This window comes from Nanorana parkeri, unplaced genomic scaffold (genome assembly GCF_000935625.1).
Source record: "Nanorana parkeri isolate BGI_ZX_2015 unplaced genomic scaffold, ASM93562v1 scaffold459, whole genome shotgun sequence".
Taxonomy (NCBI): Eukaryota; Metazoa; Chordata; class Amphibia; order Anura; family Dicroglossidae; genus Nanorana; species Nanorana parkeri.
The window spans coordinates 789,680-807,491 of record NW_017306727.1 but is presented as its reverse complement, the minus strand read 5'-3'; the positions used below and the strand labels follow the sequence as shown (position 1 = coordinate 807,491).

The window sequence follows — 17,812 nt, the reverse complement described above, 5'->3', positions numbered from 1 at the left end:
CGGAGGGGGGGGGGGCGGGGGGGGGTGAAAGTTACCTCCAAGGTTTCATTGAACAGATAACCTGCTCTAAAATGTCAGCTTTCCCTACTGACCTCTCCCTGCCCAACACATTTCTGTATCCTGTACAAGTCCGAAGCATGTTGGGAAGTCAGGAAGTCCCCACCAACTTGAGAAGGTAAGTACCTTGATCAAATGCTGCAGTAAGGTGCAGGGACTAGAAGTGTGCTTGGAAGCAGAGGTAACCTAATGAAATGATTAACAGTGTAAATGTTGATGAGGTAAAGAGGACAAAGAGTTGTGTTGGGAGTGGAGGTCCGAAGGAAAAGCCAAAAACCATAAAAAGTAGGTGATCTGTTCAAAGAATCTTTGGAGGTAAGTGTAACGTGAACCTGGCACTTATTACCTACTCCTGGTCTACAAAAATAGTCGAAAACAAAATCACATTCATTTTAACTTGGATTTTAAAGCTGATCCAGTCCTGCTAATTTTGTATTTAATTAATTGCAACAATATTTGTTATTCATAATCATTGGTGGGAGCAGCTCAAAGTACTGAGATTTATTAGCGACAAGCTCAGAACATTTCTTACTTAGACATGTATTTCTCAAGTAAATGGAAGTGAAAGCTGTAACGATCTAGGAAAGCAATGATGTGATCAGTCTCTTTAGTTCTCGTGTTTTGCATTGGTTCTACCAAAGGGCATTGGAGCACTTGAAAGAGATGGTAATTAACCAAGTCAAATCTAATTATATCTTCTTTATTACATTTATCCAGAACTCCTAATTTTAGGAAGCTGCATAATTAACTCTTATTAAACAGAAAATCGTGTACAGGGGAAAGGCACAGAAAGTTTTAATATCCCCAAAACACTTGAAGGATAGTTAAAATATGGACATTCTAGACAAACATCGATGTCACTGCACTAATTGTAGCATTTCTTAAGGTGACCCTTTCACCAGCTAGCAGAAATAAAACAAAAAATAATAGAAAAGTCTTTAGTACTTAGCCATCCCACTACATATGCCATCCTTCTCCTCAGAGGTCAAGAGATACGGATGCCTTTAAAATTATTAAGGTTGTGTCTGGTGTCACTACTTGTCCTGCAGTGACGTTGTGGTCAGCAGAGAAACCACAAGGTGCCGTGGAGGACCAAGTATTCAACAGAAAACAGATGCAGACAATTCTTCAGACAGCAGTATCTCTTGCATACAGAGGAGCACCTCCATATTGGCTGCCGGATAGGTAAGTATTAAAAGACTTCTTTTCCATGCAGTATTTTTTTATTTTTGTTAAAAGATGAAAATGTCTCTTCAACCGCTTCCAGGTCGGCCATTGTAATAAACAGCCGGCCTGGAGCTTCTTGAATGTGAGTTTTTAAACATTTTAAATCATAAACAGCCAGCGATGGCCGTTTACATTCAAGTGTTCTGGTGTCTGTGGACCCGCTGGATCGCTCTTAACCCCCTATGTGATAGTAATAAAGTTTAATGGAAAAAAAAAAAGTCTAAAAAAAATATGTTTTGTTTTGGTTTTTTTTAAATCCCCCCGCCCCCACATACAGAAACATGCGTTGGGTGCTATGTGCGAAAATGACGATGGCGCCCCTAGTTATCATAGCAAATGTCAGAGTGAGAGCAATCATTTTAGGGCCATCAATCACTGATAACACTAAACTGATGAGCGGTAAAAGCCTCTCCTATGGCCAATTTTGGTATGTCATTTTTTCGTGATTTCGAAGGCGCACGCAATTTTAATATTTGACATGTTTGGTGTCTATTTACCCGGCGTGAGTCCGTCTTTTTTATTTTACTAAACATTTGGGTAATAATGAATGTTTTATAACAACGTAGGGAAAACAGTTTTTCTTGGAAAGTTTGGTTACATTTTTCATTATATAGCAAACAATAGAAACTCCAGTGGTGATTAAATATAACCAAAAGAAAGCTCTATGTGTCCCCAAAAAATTATATAAAATTAATTTCAGTACAGCATTGCACCACTGATTAAATGTCAAAGTACTGCAGCGCGGAATACTGAAAAATGGCCTGGCCAGGAAGGGGGTTTAACACCCCGGTCATCAAGTGGTTAATGATCTTATTTGCAATGCTTCTCCATGCAACCCCACATCATTCCTGAAGCTAAAAAGCACACCAAGGTTTAAAAATGAGATAATCAAAAGCGGCAAGAAAATTGAACCAATCCCACATAACTTACTCTAAGAATCTGATCGCCTTCTTCCAGTCCTTCTTTAGCTGCAGGGCTGTCCTCCAACACACCCGCAACAAAAATACCCACATCATTTCCTCCAGCAAGACGTAGCCCCACACTGTCTCCTTTCCTAAACTTCACAAGTTTCATGCTGGGCCTGTGTGATATAAATTAAAAAAATTACATCTAAAAAGCTTAAATATTACATTTGTGCAGTCCAACAGTGAGTGCCACAAACATGCAAATACAGATACTGACAATTTCCGCCAATAAACTTTTTTTTAGTTCCTAAACAAACTAGCATTGGAAGGTTGCCACAGTTCATCTCACTGAAATATTTTTAAAAAAATGGAGTTCCAATTAATAGATAAACATAATACGAAATGAGTCTTATGACAAAGGTGGAGTATTTGCACCGTACCACTAAAAATGGTGTGCAGAGACACATACAAAAGGATTGATTTATAACTCCTCATTTGTACCACGAACAGCTATGCAAGTGAGATTTGCACAATATGACCACTAAATGGATTTGAGAATAGGACTTCTCGGCTCCATCTAGTGGCCATAATGCATGGTGAATATCTTTTGCATAGGTATTTCCTGTGAAAGCAGGTTATACAGCAACCCCAAAGTATTAATTTTGGAACATTTGTTAGGAAACGAGACAATATTGATATGCCGGTTGAACGTGCAGACTACTAACAGACTCAATACACACTGAAAGGGCAAGATGCAAATACAATCATGACATTTTAACCAAGGGTTAGAAGGCAAACCACCTTTATACATTTTGGGTAAGCTACAAAGAATATTGCAATAAAGAATACAGACAGAGACAGGCAATAGAAACAGTCTTTTCTGTCACAAGTGCAGGTCAAGACCTCTTGTGGGGAGCTAAATAGTATGAACCGTTTCTGAATGAAGGTGATTCAACCTAAATGTATAAAAAAAACTACTTCCCTGCGGTTTCCTGTAGTGACTATCACCCTGAGAAAAATAGCTTCTATAGATGTTTTCTTATTTCATAAAAAAGGTTAGGCCAGCAAGGAGAAGAAAGTAGATGTTATGGGACTTTCCTCCCCTTGCTGACCTGTTCATTCATCAGGAAGGCAGCAGGATGTCAACTGACAATAAAAGCAGCTGGGAGCAAACAGCAGTGCAATGCGTTAGCAGTTTCTTAAGCAAGAAATCTTTATTTCTCAAACCCTTTTCAAATGGGATATTTGTATGCAGTCATGTTATTCTTCTTTAAACCTGACAAAGCTATAGTAGCATTTTCTAACATTCCTACATTAGAGCAGCCTGGGAGTATTGATCCGACTTCTAATGTTAAAATGTTTCTTTGGGAACAGACAATGGGCCACTTCTGGAACACAAACAGGCAGGTTAACCATTACCGTAGCATGCCATCTTCATGTGTGGAGTTGGGAAAAGGTCCATCAGATGGACTGACAGGTAGGTCTACATCTGGCTGTCCTGACTGGGCATACACAGGTTTTGGCTCTAAAAAGAGAGGAAAAAAAAATCAAATTTAGAAATAACAGTTATCAATTTCTACTAACAGTTTAATCCCAGAATAAAAAGTAATACAGCAGGATTCCATCAGATTTAGGTGTGCAGAGGATCTAACAATGCAAAACGTTAGTAGCATTCATTAATGGTGTGGAGTCCTAAAATAAGGTTGATATAGATTTAAAGGAGAACTATGAGGTGAGTGAAAATCACTCATCCTCATAGTTCGAGCCAATGTGTGACAATTAAACTGTCACAGGCCAGCTCAATAGATCGGGAAGTGAACGAACACATACCGTATGAGAACTATGGGAAAAAACACTTACCCAATAGTTCTCTTTTAATGTTTTCCCTGTGTTTGCGTGGGTTTCCTCCCACACTCCAAAGACATGCTGGTAGGTTAATTGGCTCCTGTCTAAATTGGCCCTTGCATATATGCGATCTTAGGTTGCAAGCCTCTCGAGGGCAGAGACTGATATGGATGTGCAACTATGTAAAGCGCTGTGTCAGCGCTATATAAAAACCTGTACAATAAAATAAATAAATCCTACAAATTAGTAGATTTGTAATATAAATGGTGAAGCTTAGCCATTCCCCAAGCTAATCCAAATTGTAATGTAGATCTCAGCAACCTACAGAGTGGTGTTGCAATGCATTGTGGGGCGAGCTGGGGCTGCTCTCAGAACAGACTATTCTAAATCAAGGAAACTTTAGGGGTTCCCAGGGGACACCGCAGCAACATATCTTGAAATCATCGAAAAACAATTGAAGGGGCTATTTAAACTGTGAGGTTACTTTATGGGTTTAGAGCTTCTGACAGGACAGTTTTTACTGGAAAGTAAATGGTTGTGTACATTGATCTTAGAACAAATTCCTACGCAAAGTAAATGTAGGCAAAACTCAATTATAGCAAATCTATTTTTTTAAAACTACAAATGAGTTTTCACTTAAACTACTCTTTGCTAGGATCCCAAGGACAAATTAGCACATAAATCATTCAAGATTAACTTCAGAACATTATGACCTGTCCTTGACATCCTTGATCATTCCAAGTCTAATAAAAGGGAATTACCACTAAAACATAGCGGCAGCAATATTTCACAGCTTTAAACAGCTGGAATATATGTGCAAATATATTGACATGAGACGGTCACTGTTGAGAAATTATAGCACTCAATATATAATCTTAATGATTTTGATTCGCAACAATTAGGGCTAAATAAAAAAAAAAAGTACACATTTTTAAGCACCATCTTAAAGGGTAACTCCATTTAAAAAATATAGCATATATAAAATTGCAGCACAAATTATCAAAATAAACTTTCCATTTAAAACTGTAAAAAAAATTCAATGCAAGATGTTGACCTGGAGGCGTTCTGTACACAGTTGGCGTACAGAAATGCCCCTTCCTGCTTCTGTGATTGGCTGACTAATTTCCCAATTTTTGGAAGTGGTACCGATCAAAGTCCACTGTAGGGAAAACAATTCCTTATGACAGACCGACAAAATTCTGTTCCATGCACCATTTTATGGCATCCTGTTGCAGTATTCCCATGCCATCCACCCTCCAGTGTATTCACATGGAAAAACAGGAGCCCAGGTTGTCAGCTGAACAGGAATGAAAACCCCTGGGCCAGAGGTGGAGCAGGTGATATTCCCAACTGAATTCACAGCGAATAAAGCTGCTCTGGAACCTCAAACTTTGCTCCACTTTAAAGAAATTGTTTCAGTTTCTGGTGAAGCCATGCTGTTAAAATGAATTGCTTTATCACCTGGTAAAGGAGGTGTCTGCTTTTCTGCTCTTTCCAGATCCTCTGTTGCTTTGGATAGGGTTGCGCTGTTTGTATTTTTCACTGGTGTAGATACTCCAGGCTTTGATACTCGATCTTCCTCTCTACTCCGCGTGCTGCAGAATTAAGTATATGTGTTAGTATTGTGTGGATGATGATGAAGTCTTTACCAATGACTAAAATACTAGATAGTTAACCCCCTTAACTTCTAATACCTATTGTGGACTTTGGATTTTTTTTCCCCTCAAGACCACAGCTGCTCCGTGATCAACCTTCCGATCTGCAGAAGCAGCTTATTCTACTTTATATTTAGGAGCACGGTCTGTACTTCACTGGAATACATTTTGGCAGAAAGACCATGGAAGCACTGAGAAGCCACAAGACTACACAAGCTGGGAATCTCAGAATATCACAAAGAAAAAGATAGGGCAGCTGAAAGTCTCAAGAAATAAGATCTCTTTGCAACAGGTACAAAAATAGCAAAACTTGCCAAGGTACAAATTACTAGTCCTTACCATTATATGAATAATGGGTAGCATAGAACAAATACACTTCTAGATACTAGGCCTTATAAAATACATAAATGCTTCACTATTCCACATATGCCTTCAGAATTATGTACAGGCACATAATGTGAAGGTCGGATTCAAAACAAACCCTAGCTTATTCGGTTAGGCTGTCAGGAATAAGATCTGATCACACTATGATTGCTAACAAGCCATAAAGGGGGAAGAAACTCTGCAGTTACACGGTGACAAGGCTGCCAATCATTTCTGCAAATTTGCTTTTTATGATATCTGTCATTGCTTCGACAGCATTCAAATGCAATACAAGGGCCACAATGCCATAATTCTGGAATGACAGCTAGTAACCTTGTTGTCCTTTATTAACTATAATTACAGGAAGCATGTTCCAGAAAAGATAACAACATTTTTCTCGTCAGTTAGAGTCAATAGGGAACAGGCCTGTTTGGAAAGATAAAGCCACTGATTTTTAAACATGGGTGGAATGTTTTGTATGATACAATAGGCTGGCACATGAATACAGTGAAGATTGTAATAAAACCACTTATTATAAATAATAAAAGGCCAAGGAAAAAACAAGAATAATGAGTTTTGTGCAGAATAATGTTCTCCAAACACTAGGACTGCTAATGAGCTGATGTTTCTTAATTTTCCCCCCAAATAAAATAACAATTGACATTTTAGATTTTCTTTTTCTAGTTTCTGATTTATTTTTAAAGGTTGTTCCATGGGAAAGGAAATCACTGTATACGTTCCGGAATGGAACAGTTCACCCTACAGAGAGTTTTGCTGAAAGCAATAGTGTGCAAGCGCATATTTGCATTAGGTACCATGACCAACAAGAACACACATCTGTACAGATGTGAAGAGCCCTAAAAACATCAGCAACAAACATGCACCTAGATGTTGAAATTATCAACATATAATACACATCAGAGTGCTAGTAACCTCTCCGATTCCAACCACGACCATGCCAGTTTTTTCGATGATGAGATTGGGGTGCTTTACTTCTTACATGTCAGATTCAAAACTAATCCCCTTAGTTTTGAATATTTAGTAAAAAGCCTTTATTTTTTTAAATTTTTTTAACAGGTGTGCATGCCAAATTATTTTTGCATAATTTTTCAAGGACAGCATCTACTGCACCAGGATTTTGACAGCGTTGAACCTGAAAGTGCTCAGAGCTGAGCACTTTCAGGTTCATCCTGTGTTGTGAAGATGGAATAGGAGTTTATCTTCTCCCTCGCTTAACCCTTTCGCTGCCAAGGACGTACGTCGTACGGAGCTACAAAAGTGCTTCCAGCTGGCCAGCTCAGTACGTCGTACGGACCTGTATTAATTTGAGAAACATTTGCGCAATTATCGCAGGGCCTACAAATTTAGTATCACCATCTTTTTATTCTACCGGGCCTGCGCTTTCAGAAAATATATGGTTTGGGGGGTCTTTTACAAACGCTAGCAACGCAGCAGTTGAAAATCAAACCAATAGGAAAAAATTGCAGAAAATTCAAAAATGGCTTGGCCAGCTGATTTGAAAAATGTTCCTGAGGGCTTGGCAGCGAAAGGGTTAAAAATCCTGAACAGTGTATCTGCCTTCAAACGCCCAAGGTGCAAACATGACAAAGGTGTGCCCATGAAACAGGAAGAGGGGAGGGACACAGGGGACACTGGAAGGCAGAGGTTATCGGGAGAAGGGGGGGGGGCTTTACAGCAGCCTGAATAACTTCTACATACATCACACAATGAACATGATTGACAGAAAAAAAAAAACAGTCAAAATGGCAACTGATACATTTTATGGTTCCCCTTACCCACACACCACTGTGCAGCCATTCTATGGTGATTGGAGCTCCACAGAAAAAACAACTTTTATTAACGCCACAGAAAACTGCCTTGGAGGATGTGAATTTACAGTGGTAGGGTGGATAGGGGGTTAAACACAGAAGTGACAATAAAAGCCAACATACAAGAAATATAAAAATGTATAGAAATGGCTGCACAATTCTTCCAGAATGCTAATAGTGTATACCACCCAACCAAATAACCAGTAAGCATTCAGGAAATTAAAAAAAAGGTAAAGGCTGCGGGATGTGAGATATTGTGAAAATTTACTATACTACAGGGGCATGTAGGCAGAAAAAGAGGCCATGTAGATTCTAGAGGCAATAGACTAGTGAGGGACAGGATGCTTTTTCGAAGTTAAATATTCAGTTGCGAACAGAAAATGGAAGAATATCACCTCCTGAATGTGCAGGAATTATGTGGGGCTAAGCTAGCAATCTGTCTTTGTTTCTAGGTGACAACTTGTACAAAATTATAGCTGCTTTTCCCATGAGTCATGAAAGGTGTTTTTGCAGCAAGTGTATGTGTGCTGGCAGTGTGCTTAGATTCCCAACATCTGTGATATGTCAGGATGATGTGCTCAGTATGGATAACACTGTAGCAGAAATTGTACATTCGCCCCATAGTCAAAAGAAGCACATTAAATCCAGCTAACCTTCATCCCTCAAGCATTTGTTTCTCAACTTTAAATATGTATATACAGCGCTCAAAACCAGAGAAATATCCAAAATATCCTATCTTATGCTAAAATATTTCAGAAAATAAAAAAAAAAGGAAAATATTTGTCATATAGATTAAAGTGTATGCTTTAAAGTTCCAAACACAAAACAAAGATTAACGTTCATTAGGAAGTATAGCCATCACCTGCTGTTACTGTGCTGTTGTGGAGAATGTCTGGAATGGTCTGAAGGCTCCGATCTCTGGTCAGGAGACCGTGAACGGCTGCGGCGGGGCCGGTCATGTGAACGGTTGGAATGATCTGATGTCAGCGACTGAATTTCTGAAATGTCTGTTAAAGTAAAATAGGTTTTTGTTTAAGAGGAAATATTTAATAAAAAATTGGAGTGCAAAATAAAAGCTCATTATAAAATGATTCCATTTGCAATTTTAAGGGTAGGTGATCTTTGCTATTCTGACCACACTGAACATAGTGTAAAGCATTTTAACAAGAATATGTATGTTTCTGCCCCCATGAGCAGGTGTTCATTACAGGGGTGCTGCTCATAGATATAATGAACCCTAAAAGCAGCACATCAGCAGCTCCAGGTCCTAATCAGGATGCTCAGATGCCAATGGGGCAGAATAGTAATGTACACCTGCCCTATGTTGAACACTTGTTTATAGAAAATAGGTGCACAAACAATTCAGAGGGTTTTGCCCCTGATATCATTACATTTACAACCCAAAAACGATATCTGATAGCATGTGGAAGCGTTAGAACCTCTGTCAGGTGCCACAGTTGTCTTGTGTCCCCCACTGGGGGAATTTCTGCTGACTTCCTGTCCTTGTGACAGGCGAAAAATACCTCCAGTGGGGACAGAGGCAACAATAAAACACATTGTTTGAGAAGAGTGTGAACAGGTTAAAAGTGTTTTGATGCTTTTATTGCTGCTCTGTCTTCCTGTCTTGGCTTCCCTCATTTCTAATCTAGGTGTCAGAAGGGAAAAAAGTAAGTGGAAATCCCAGCTGAGTCACAGATAGTTAGAACATCTGTCAGGTTATTATAACACTTGCTTATACTAATTAAAATCGACATGGGCTTTAAAATCAAATAGTTTCTCCAAACTGCATTTTTATTTGTAAGCGTACTTGAACCCAAAAACATAAAATATACTATAATGATATATAACATAATGATAGTAATAATATACTTTAAGTAACTGCCTAATTGCATCATTTATTTCAGCAATACTACCATACCGTCTCTCTCTGAAGCGTTTGCAGAATGAAGGCTGTCATCTAGATCTGGGACATTCAGTAGAGTTGCTCGCTCATCTCTTTGAACTACCATTTTTAATTTGCCCTTTGACCTTTCTATCAATGTTTTTGCATCGGACAAAGACATGTTTTCGGTGACTGTGCCATTAATCTGCAAAACAACAATGGAGGGATTACTGGTTATTCATGCTTAGCGTAAATTATTTCTAAATCATTGAGTGACATACGCAAAGTTAACAAAGACTAGATGTATTTAGTCTGTACCAAATCCTGCAAGCAAAGCATGACTGGAGTCTGACTCGTTGGCTCCTGCTTCATACTGCTATCTAGAACACTGCAAATAACATTTTCAGAGGAAAGTTCTTTTCACTTAAACAACAAATCAGTGGAGGGTCAAAATGCATCTTTGAAGCATTAACATGGGTAAAGAAATTCCAAGCTGGGCGTTAAAATGGAATTTGAAACAGAAATTTCAAAAAATATTTTCAAACAAGGTAAAGAAAACATCAGATTTAACATGCAGCTGAATCATGTAATCTTTGCAGTCAGAATGCAGTCAGAATGCTTCTTAGGTAACATTTACAATTTCAAATTCCCACCCCTTTGTTACAAAAATATACAAACCTCTTAGTGCACACATTAATATAAACATTTTACAACTTCTTTACCTAACTTACCAAATATTTCTCCATGTCGAATCATTTTCTACAAAAATCCTGAATGTCAAATTTAAAATCAAAAAAATCGGAACACATGACAAGACAAGGTTGGACAAATCCCAGGAGCCAGCGGTCCTTAAAAATTACAGCTGGTGCCTAACTTTTGACGTTTTCTTTAGTTGTTGCTAATAGAGCTGGGTCCTAAAAAAAAAAAAAAATCCTGGCACCTCCTGTATTGGACAGCCTGGCTCCTGAATTCCCTAATATTCTGTCCATCTCTGCACTAAGGGCTTGTTCATAACATGTCCGTTGAGCGGTGTTTTCCTGCACACCACTGACATGTATGGTGTAAACAGGTTACATAGGAAACAGCTGTTTTCTATATGGCCTATTTAAACTATACGTGTGGTGGTGTGCAGAAAAACACAGCTTATTCGGTCAGTGTGAACAAGCCCTTAGTGCAGGGGTGGATAAAATATATAAAAGATAGCCTTGTCGTCCAATGAGATAAAGAGAAATGTATGTTGGATTGTATCCTTTGTAGCTGGGCTTATCATAAACTGTTTTTTGCCCTGCAAAAAAAACTGGGGAGAACTCACAAACTGGGTCCTTCTGAAAAGCCAGAGGCTAATTTTACAAACAAGAGTTGCTTGATTTCCTATTTAAACATTGAAGCCATAAGACCTTAGCTACATAGGAGAGCCTGTAATTGCCTTACCACATGACTGAGAACTGCCTATAGGCTCCTGAAACTGATCAAAGGCTTAGGAATAAACAGACAACTGCAATCTGCTATATGGCTCACAGTTGCTGCAATATCCTCTGATTACTATAAATGTCTGCAATTATAGTAGGCCACTTGCTCTTTTTAGCAATTCAGGTTTGCTGCAGTTACTTGCACAACCAGCTGCATGTGAAAGTGAATGATTCTCAGTCATGTGGAACAATAGACTCAACCATGCTGCAAACCCATTAATGTATCCAGTACGAATACTTTACCTTATGTATACATATACACTTGTACTTCTGCTCAGGTGACCTTGCTTTTTATGAAAGATCATGTGGCCAAATGAGAAGATTATGTTTTTGGCCACAGGTCCACTTTAACAGCATCGATGTATTAAAGCAGGTTTGGAAAGATGAGAAAGACAGCAGAAGTGTCCCTTCCATATAGTAGCTAGCTTATTCTTAAGTGATAGAAAGGACTGCAACTTCATGAATCTTAGCTACCGATGTGAAATCATTTCAAGGCAGGACACAGAGTCTCACATCAGCAGTTTTATCTTTACATTTTTCATCCATGAATAAGAAGGCTCTGGATTCCAGTAGTTCAGAAATGTAAACTCAGCTAGTGTTATTGATCAACATCCCTAGGAATTGTTGAGCAAGCGTCACTGCAGAAATGAAGACAGGCAGAGCTGTGAAACAAAGATTGCCAATAAACCAAAAAGCATCCTACAAGCAGAAAGAAAAGAAGTTGGCTCTTGTTGGTAAATACAATAACCGTCTCTACTTTCACCCAGTGTTTTGTTTTCACCAGATTTTCCAGCTGAACTATTCTATTCAAAGAACAACAAGTCCTACATGCAGAGATGAGATCGTTGAAGGTGATCACGCTGTTCACAACAGTGAGAGCTGTCAGTGTCAACAGAACATATAGTACATGCTTTCTGACAAAAATTAGGAGCAGCTAATTCTTCCTATGAAGATCCTAATGTCAGCAGGTTTACCCAGTGGTGCACGACAGCTTGTTTAATCCTTTACCATACAGATGACGAGAGGAAGCGCACTGCAAACATTACCACAATTGACCAGGCTTTTTAAAAAATATCCATATACATGTATAATTCACTCAGATTTTTTTTAAAAGCTTAACTCCAGGAATGATCTTTTATGGATCCCTACATTGGTCCAGCTTGACTCAATGTAGTATTCAGATCTAATATCCAGAGGGTAGCTGGGGATGCTGAAAATCACTGTAGTAGTAGTAAGCATTACATACAGTGATAGCCGATCTCTTCCAGCGGCTTCCCCTCTGCACAATGAGTTGCTCCCAGGGCACCACCTCCATTTAGAGAAGTCGTATTCTGATTGGACAAGGTGGAGAGGAGAAGAGGATTATGTCACAATCTCCACCTCCCCCAATAAGAGAACGCCTTGTATTCATTGAAGAAAATACAAGGTGTTCTCTGAATGGTGGTGGTGGCTAGTGAGCTACTCCCTGTGTTCAGAGGGGAAGCCACTGGATCCTCGGCCGGAAGAAACCAGTTATCGTTATTTGTAGCGCCGACTACTACAGCGATTTTCAGCATCTTCGGTGGACCTCCGGATAGCAGATGGATACTTATGCTGAGCCATGCTGGACCAAGTATCCATAAAATATCTTTTCTGGATTTCTGCTTTTACAGAACCATTTTTTATGTATTCATTTAACATGTACAAACACTCTACAGATATATGCTACACAGAAACAATGCTAGTTGCATAGATATAAGAAACAATGGAGGTGATTTAATGGAGGTGATTTAATGAAGGGTGCAGTATTGTGTAGTAAAAACTCACTTCACTTCACCCTCCGTGAATCACAGTATATTATATTGCACTTTAGGATATGCAAGCAGTTGGTTCAGAATATTGCTAACTTACAAGTTAATAAAAATATCTTACCTTCAGCACAACGTCGCCTTCCTGAATATTTCCATCTCTCGCTGCCAGACTATCTTGAGAGATTTCCTTTACAAAAATATGGCTGGCTAATCTTAAACCATATTCTGGAACAACAAATCATAAGAAAACAGAGTTATCACCAGTTGTATGGTATATTACATCCTCAAAATGATGCAGAGGAATGGTACCAGATATGGAATATTTTAAAAGGAAAGTCCAGTACACTGGTGAGATGCCAGTGAAATAAAAAAAAGATTTATGGATGGCATTTATTTTTTCTACAGTTTAGTAAAAGGTCTTTGCACAGACACAGTCATGTTGCAGTCACATTTTCTAAACCTGCAACGGAATTATTCAGTGCTGTGTGGCAACCTGATTCATTAAGACATTTACAGCTCCATCACTAATCAGTACAAGTAGTAAAATAATCAGAGGACAACAGCAACCTGGAAATGCTTGGCGCAGCAATCCATGCCACTTAAGTATGCTCACAGGATGAGGCACAATGCAAACACAAATTGGCAATGTATATACACACAGAAATACAAGAAAAACAATGACATTTTTCAGAATTACACTACATCCGATACAAACATAAGTGCAAGTCTTGCGGCTTCAATTAAAAATAAAAAACGTGTTGCATCAAGGTAAACCACTGCAGATAGCTCCATAGACAACCATATGCCATGAAATCAGCGCTTTAGGATCGCACATATAACTGCTGAATAAAAGTACCATAAGAGTAACATACCTTCATTTTTTCTAGATTTCACCAAGGTCACTTTGGAAGGTTTTGGAGGTTGACTGGAAGCGACAGATCTTCTGTCTGATCTAGGCGACAAACTTCTTTCTCTGCTGGCACTTCTGTCCCTTACCCAGCTCTTCTCACTCCTCCTGCTGGCACCAGGGCCGCTATGGGCACTTCTCTGGTCAGGCACCTCATCCTCATAACTGTCCTCCTCATTTTCAGATGCTGGCTCTGGGTCAGGACGAACCACAGGGAGCTGGACTTTTTTCTTCCGTCGTATAGTCTGGAATGGGTTTGATGAGAATTGTAAAACAAGATGCCAGGTTTAATCACATAAGCTGAACTGTAATATGATTACTAGTATTCCATCAGCCGCTGTGCAAAAATATGAGGAAAGATTAATTAGGCGTGTTGAGCAATTTGTTTCAAAGAAAATGCTGATCCTACATAATTCAGATCAATCTAAGAGCCGCAAAACCAGTCTCATAAAAATGCTGTCAAGGAGCCCAAGTTTGAACAATGGATAAAATAATGTGGAATTTATGAATTGGCTTAAACACTGGATGTATGTATGTATGCCAAGCTAAAATATGGGACATTGACAATATATACACTTTAATTTTTAAAGTGTCAAGTTTAAAGCAGCCAAATGAATAACTGACAATCAATATCTGACCCGAACAGGCAGTGTCTTCTTATAATGCTAAATATTTCTAGAAAGCTTTTCAGGAAATGTATTGTGAACACGTATATTGGCAAATTAATGTGGACTTAAATTAATCTTGGACTGTTTGCACAGACTGGAATTGAAACTCATTGCATAATGAAATAAAACAAAAACCAACTTACAATTTTGGCATTTTTACCACTCTTTCTCAACTGTTGAACAGCAAACGCGTGCTCCACATTATCCATTGACACTCCATTGACCATTGCAACACGGTCATTTTCCCTGCAAAGACAATACAGAAAGTGTTAATATCATTTTTTAAATTTGTTATTCATTTTTATAATCATTTTTATTCACCTAGATATACTGCAGGTCATACCTAGCTTGCAGTGCTCATAATCCATATTCACTGTACCTGCCTTTGTATCAGCTCTATTAACTTAGAGGTTCTTAAGAACAGTTTTCTTATATGTCAACATAGATTGGACTGTTGCCCATGTATTGTGAACACGTATATTGGCACAAACTATCATAAAGTACCCAGAGACAGAAGATAACAGTTGGCTGGGACATTGACCATGTGCATACCCTGTAAACAAGGTGGTGAAAATTTCTCCCAATTTTGCCCCAAAAACATTGTAAAACCTTTTCTAAAAAGTATTATTTTGCCAAAAAATAAGAACCCACTTGAGTGGCTTAACAACGTTTCTCTGAGCTTGTCCATAGGTACTTTTAGACAGTTAGCAAAGCCAATTATTTCAATTCATGGCATCAGCAGCCAACAGGTGTCATATGTGCCCAAGGGCATCTGGCTGTAGTGTGTGCACAATCAGCCGTCCTCTTAGGTCTCAGCACTTAAAAGTGTATATCAAATTCAAATCCCCATGTTTATCTCTTTAAGGACCTCTTTAAAGTAAAATGCCTGCCCATGTGTGGGTTACATACACTTTTTGTCTTTTTTAAACTCTTATGTCAGACAAAAAAACCTGCTTTTTCCCTAGATGTCACGGTAGCACTGGTAACCCTTTTAATGGGCGACTTTAGGGAAAAAAAACTAATCGCTGCAAATTCTGCTTTCTTGGTCAACTCTCACAGCCTGCTGAGTGGACAATGATGGCAGTGCATTAACGAGGTCTCTGCTGCGCTCTCCCCTTTCGTAAACATGTTCAGTAGGAGTGTCAGCACTGTGAAAAGCAATGGGCCCCTGTCTAGCTCAGAGTGCTGCTCGTCCCTCTACCAGTGTGAGGTCTGCTGGACAGGGCATGACTGAATTATTTAAAAAGTAGCAAAATTCAGGAGGTGGCAGGCACAATCAATAAATATAATACTAAGAACTTATTCTGCGCATAAACAGTTCTTTCAACTATGACTTTTGCAGCATGACATTAAATGGTCAACAAACAACCCAATAATTCAGTTTTCTGGAAAGTGCTGACTGAACTAAATATTCCACTTCACACATCTTCAATACTCTTGCACTAAAATGTATACCCCCTTTATTATACAGGTTTGTCCATCTCTATTTAAGAGGTTTGAGATTGACTTTGGGAGGGTTGAGACTTGGAGGTGAGGGAAGAAGAGCCAGGAACTATGTGGGGGAGATCTCCCCCTCCTGAGATCCTTAAAGTAAAACTGGTCATATAGACTGTTAGATTTTTTTTTTCCGTTCAGCCTGCCGACTGAAGACAAAACATCTCACAGATGCCTCCATCTAAGTTAACCAGTGTGGATGGATAAATCTCCTGCTGGGCCATTGTATTTTCTGATCGAAGGATGTTGGACAGAAGGCTGCCGGCAGGGCTACCTACTGAGCGCATTACGCTCAGTCTACGGCCAGCTTCGTGGAATGGATAATGCATCAGCATCTACCAAAAAAGAAGTACCAATTTTGGGTGCAAGAAACCTTTAGTGCTCGTTCACGCCACAGGCGTTTGTTACGCGTAGTTGTCAGCATTGAAAAGCTCAACACAAGCCTGTAGCTGGAAAAAAGTACAAGCTTTTTTGGGGGGCAGATCAGCACAATTTTACCTTTTGTCCTATAAAGTCTACGGGGACAAATTTCGCTGATCTGGTCAAAAACTTTTTTTTCCAACGACAGGCATTTTTCCACGTGCGCGCAGCTACACTGAGGTGTGAACAGGGACTATAGAAATAAATGGGATTTCTTGTGTTGAGCTTTTCAGTGCTGACAAATACACGCGGCAAACTCGTGTTGTGTGAACGAGGCCTAAAATTTTGTTACAAAATCAATATTTAAATGAAGAATATAAACAGCACTCTTGCGCCTCTCATGTTGTCAACAACAAAAAAAAACAACATATTCCTTTGCAAATAAAGCCAATACGGGACAGTTTAGTTCCTGAATTATACTTTACACCACTGGAAAGTAAAAGAAAATATAAGTGGATAGGATGGTATCCTATTTTTAAAGTTTGTGTGGAGCAAGGGTTTTATTCCCCAATGTGCATTTGCCACTGTTCCTGATACCAGACCTCTGGGCGTCTGATGACAACCAGAGATTTGCCTGAGCATGATGTCCCCAGGCGTTAGAGGATTATCCTCATGGACAATGCATTCTAGTAGTGGTAACCAAGAAGTCCAGAGCACGCAGATTTTCACTGTCATGGTGGTAACCAAGAAGTCCAGTTCACACAGACTTTCAGGCTATGTTTACATCATGTCTGGAACAGATCTGCAAAAGCAGTGCAGTGCATTTGTGCCTCTTTTTTAATTTTTTTATTAGCTTAAGGTTTGGTTCACACCCAGGTGTTTTTGAGCAGTAGGAAAAGCGCTTTTAAATGTCCAACACAAGAAATCCCATGATTTTCAAAGGCCCTGGTTCATACCTGAGCAGCAAAATGCCAGCAGGAGAACGCCAAATGCAGAAAAAGGTATATGAGCTTCTTTGGCAGTCTCAAGCTCATTTTCCCCCCCAAGACTTCAATAGAAATGCCAGAAAATGCGTGGCAGGAGCATGTTGCACATTTTCATGAGCGTTTGTATGTGTATTCCTCCATTGACCACAATGTTTCTTAAGCTGCCAGTTAGGTATGCACCGATACCTATACTAGTATCTGTGCCAATGCCGAGTATGTGGGCGAGTACTCGTACTCGCCCAAATGATCCGATGCCTAGCCCGATACTTTCGGTATCAGGAAGCCGGGCAGCGTGTAATGACGCGGTGACCAGCTTTCTGATTGGCCGAGAAGCCGGCTTCATGCTCCCTCATCACCTCATACCAAGGGAGCATG

At 39.3% G+C, this 17,812-nt stretch overlaps 1 protein-coding gene across 1 annotated transcript in view; it reads right to left on the bottom strand.

The window, feature by feature from the left end:
* TJP1 (tight junction protein 1) overlaps positions 1-17,812 on the bottom strand; it is a 331,960-nt gene that overhangs the window by 45,758 nt on the left and 268,390 nt on the right. Inside the window, exons 6-13 of the mRNA XM_018560498.1 lie at positions 14,741-14,843; positions 13,895-14,174; positions 13,144-13,247; positions 9,800-9,968; positions 8,744-8,888; positions 5,496-5,629; positions 3,609-3,714; positions 2,215-2,365 (exon numbers count right to left, since the gene is read on the bottom strand). Of these exons, the coding sequence (XP_018416000.1) occupies positions 2,215-2,365; positions 3,609-3,714; positions 5,496-5,629; positions 8,744-8,888; positions 9,800-9,968; positions 13,144-13,247; positions 13,895-14,174; positions 14,741-14,843 (1,192 nt within the window). The remainder of the gene's footprint in view (positions 1-2,214; positions 2,366-3,608; positions 3,715-5,495; positions 5,630-8,743; positions 8,889-9,799; positions 9,969-13,143; positions 13,248-13,894; positions 14,175-14,740; positions 14,844-17,812) is intronic.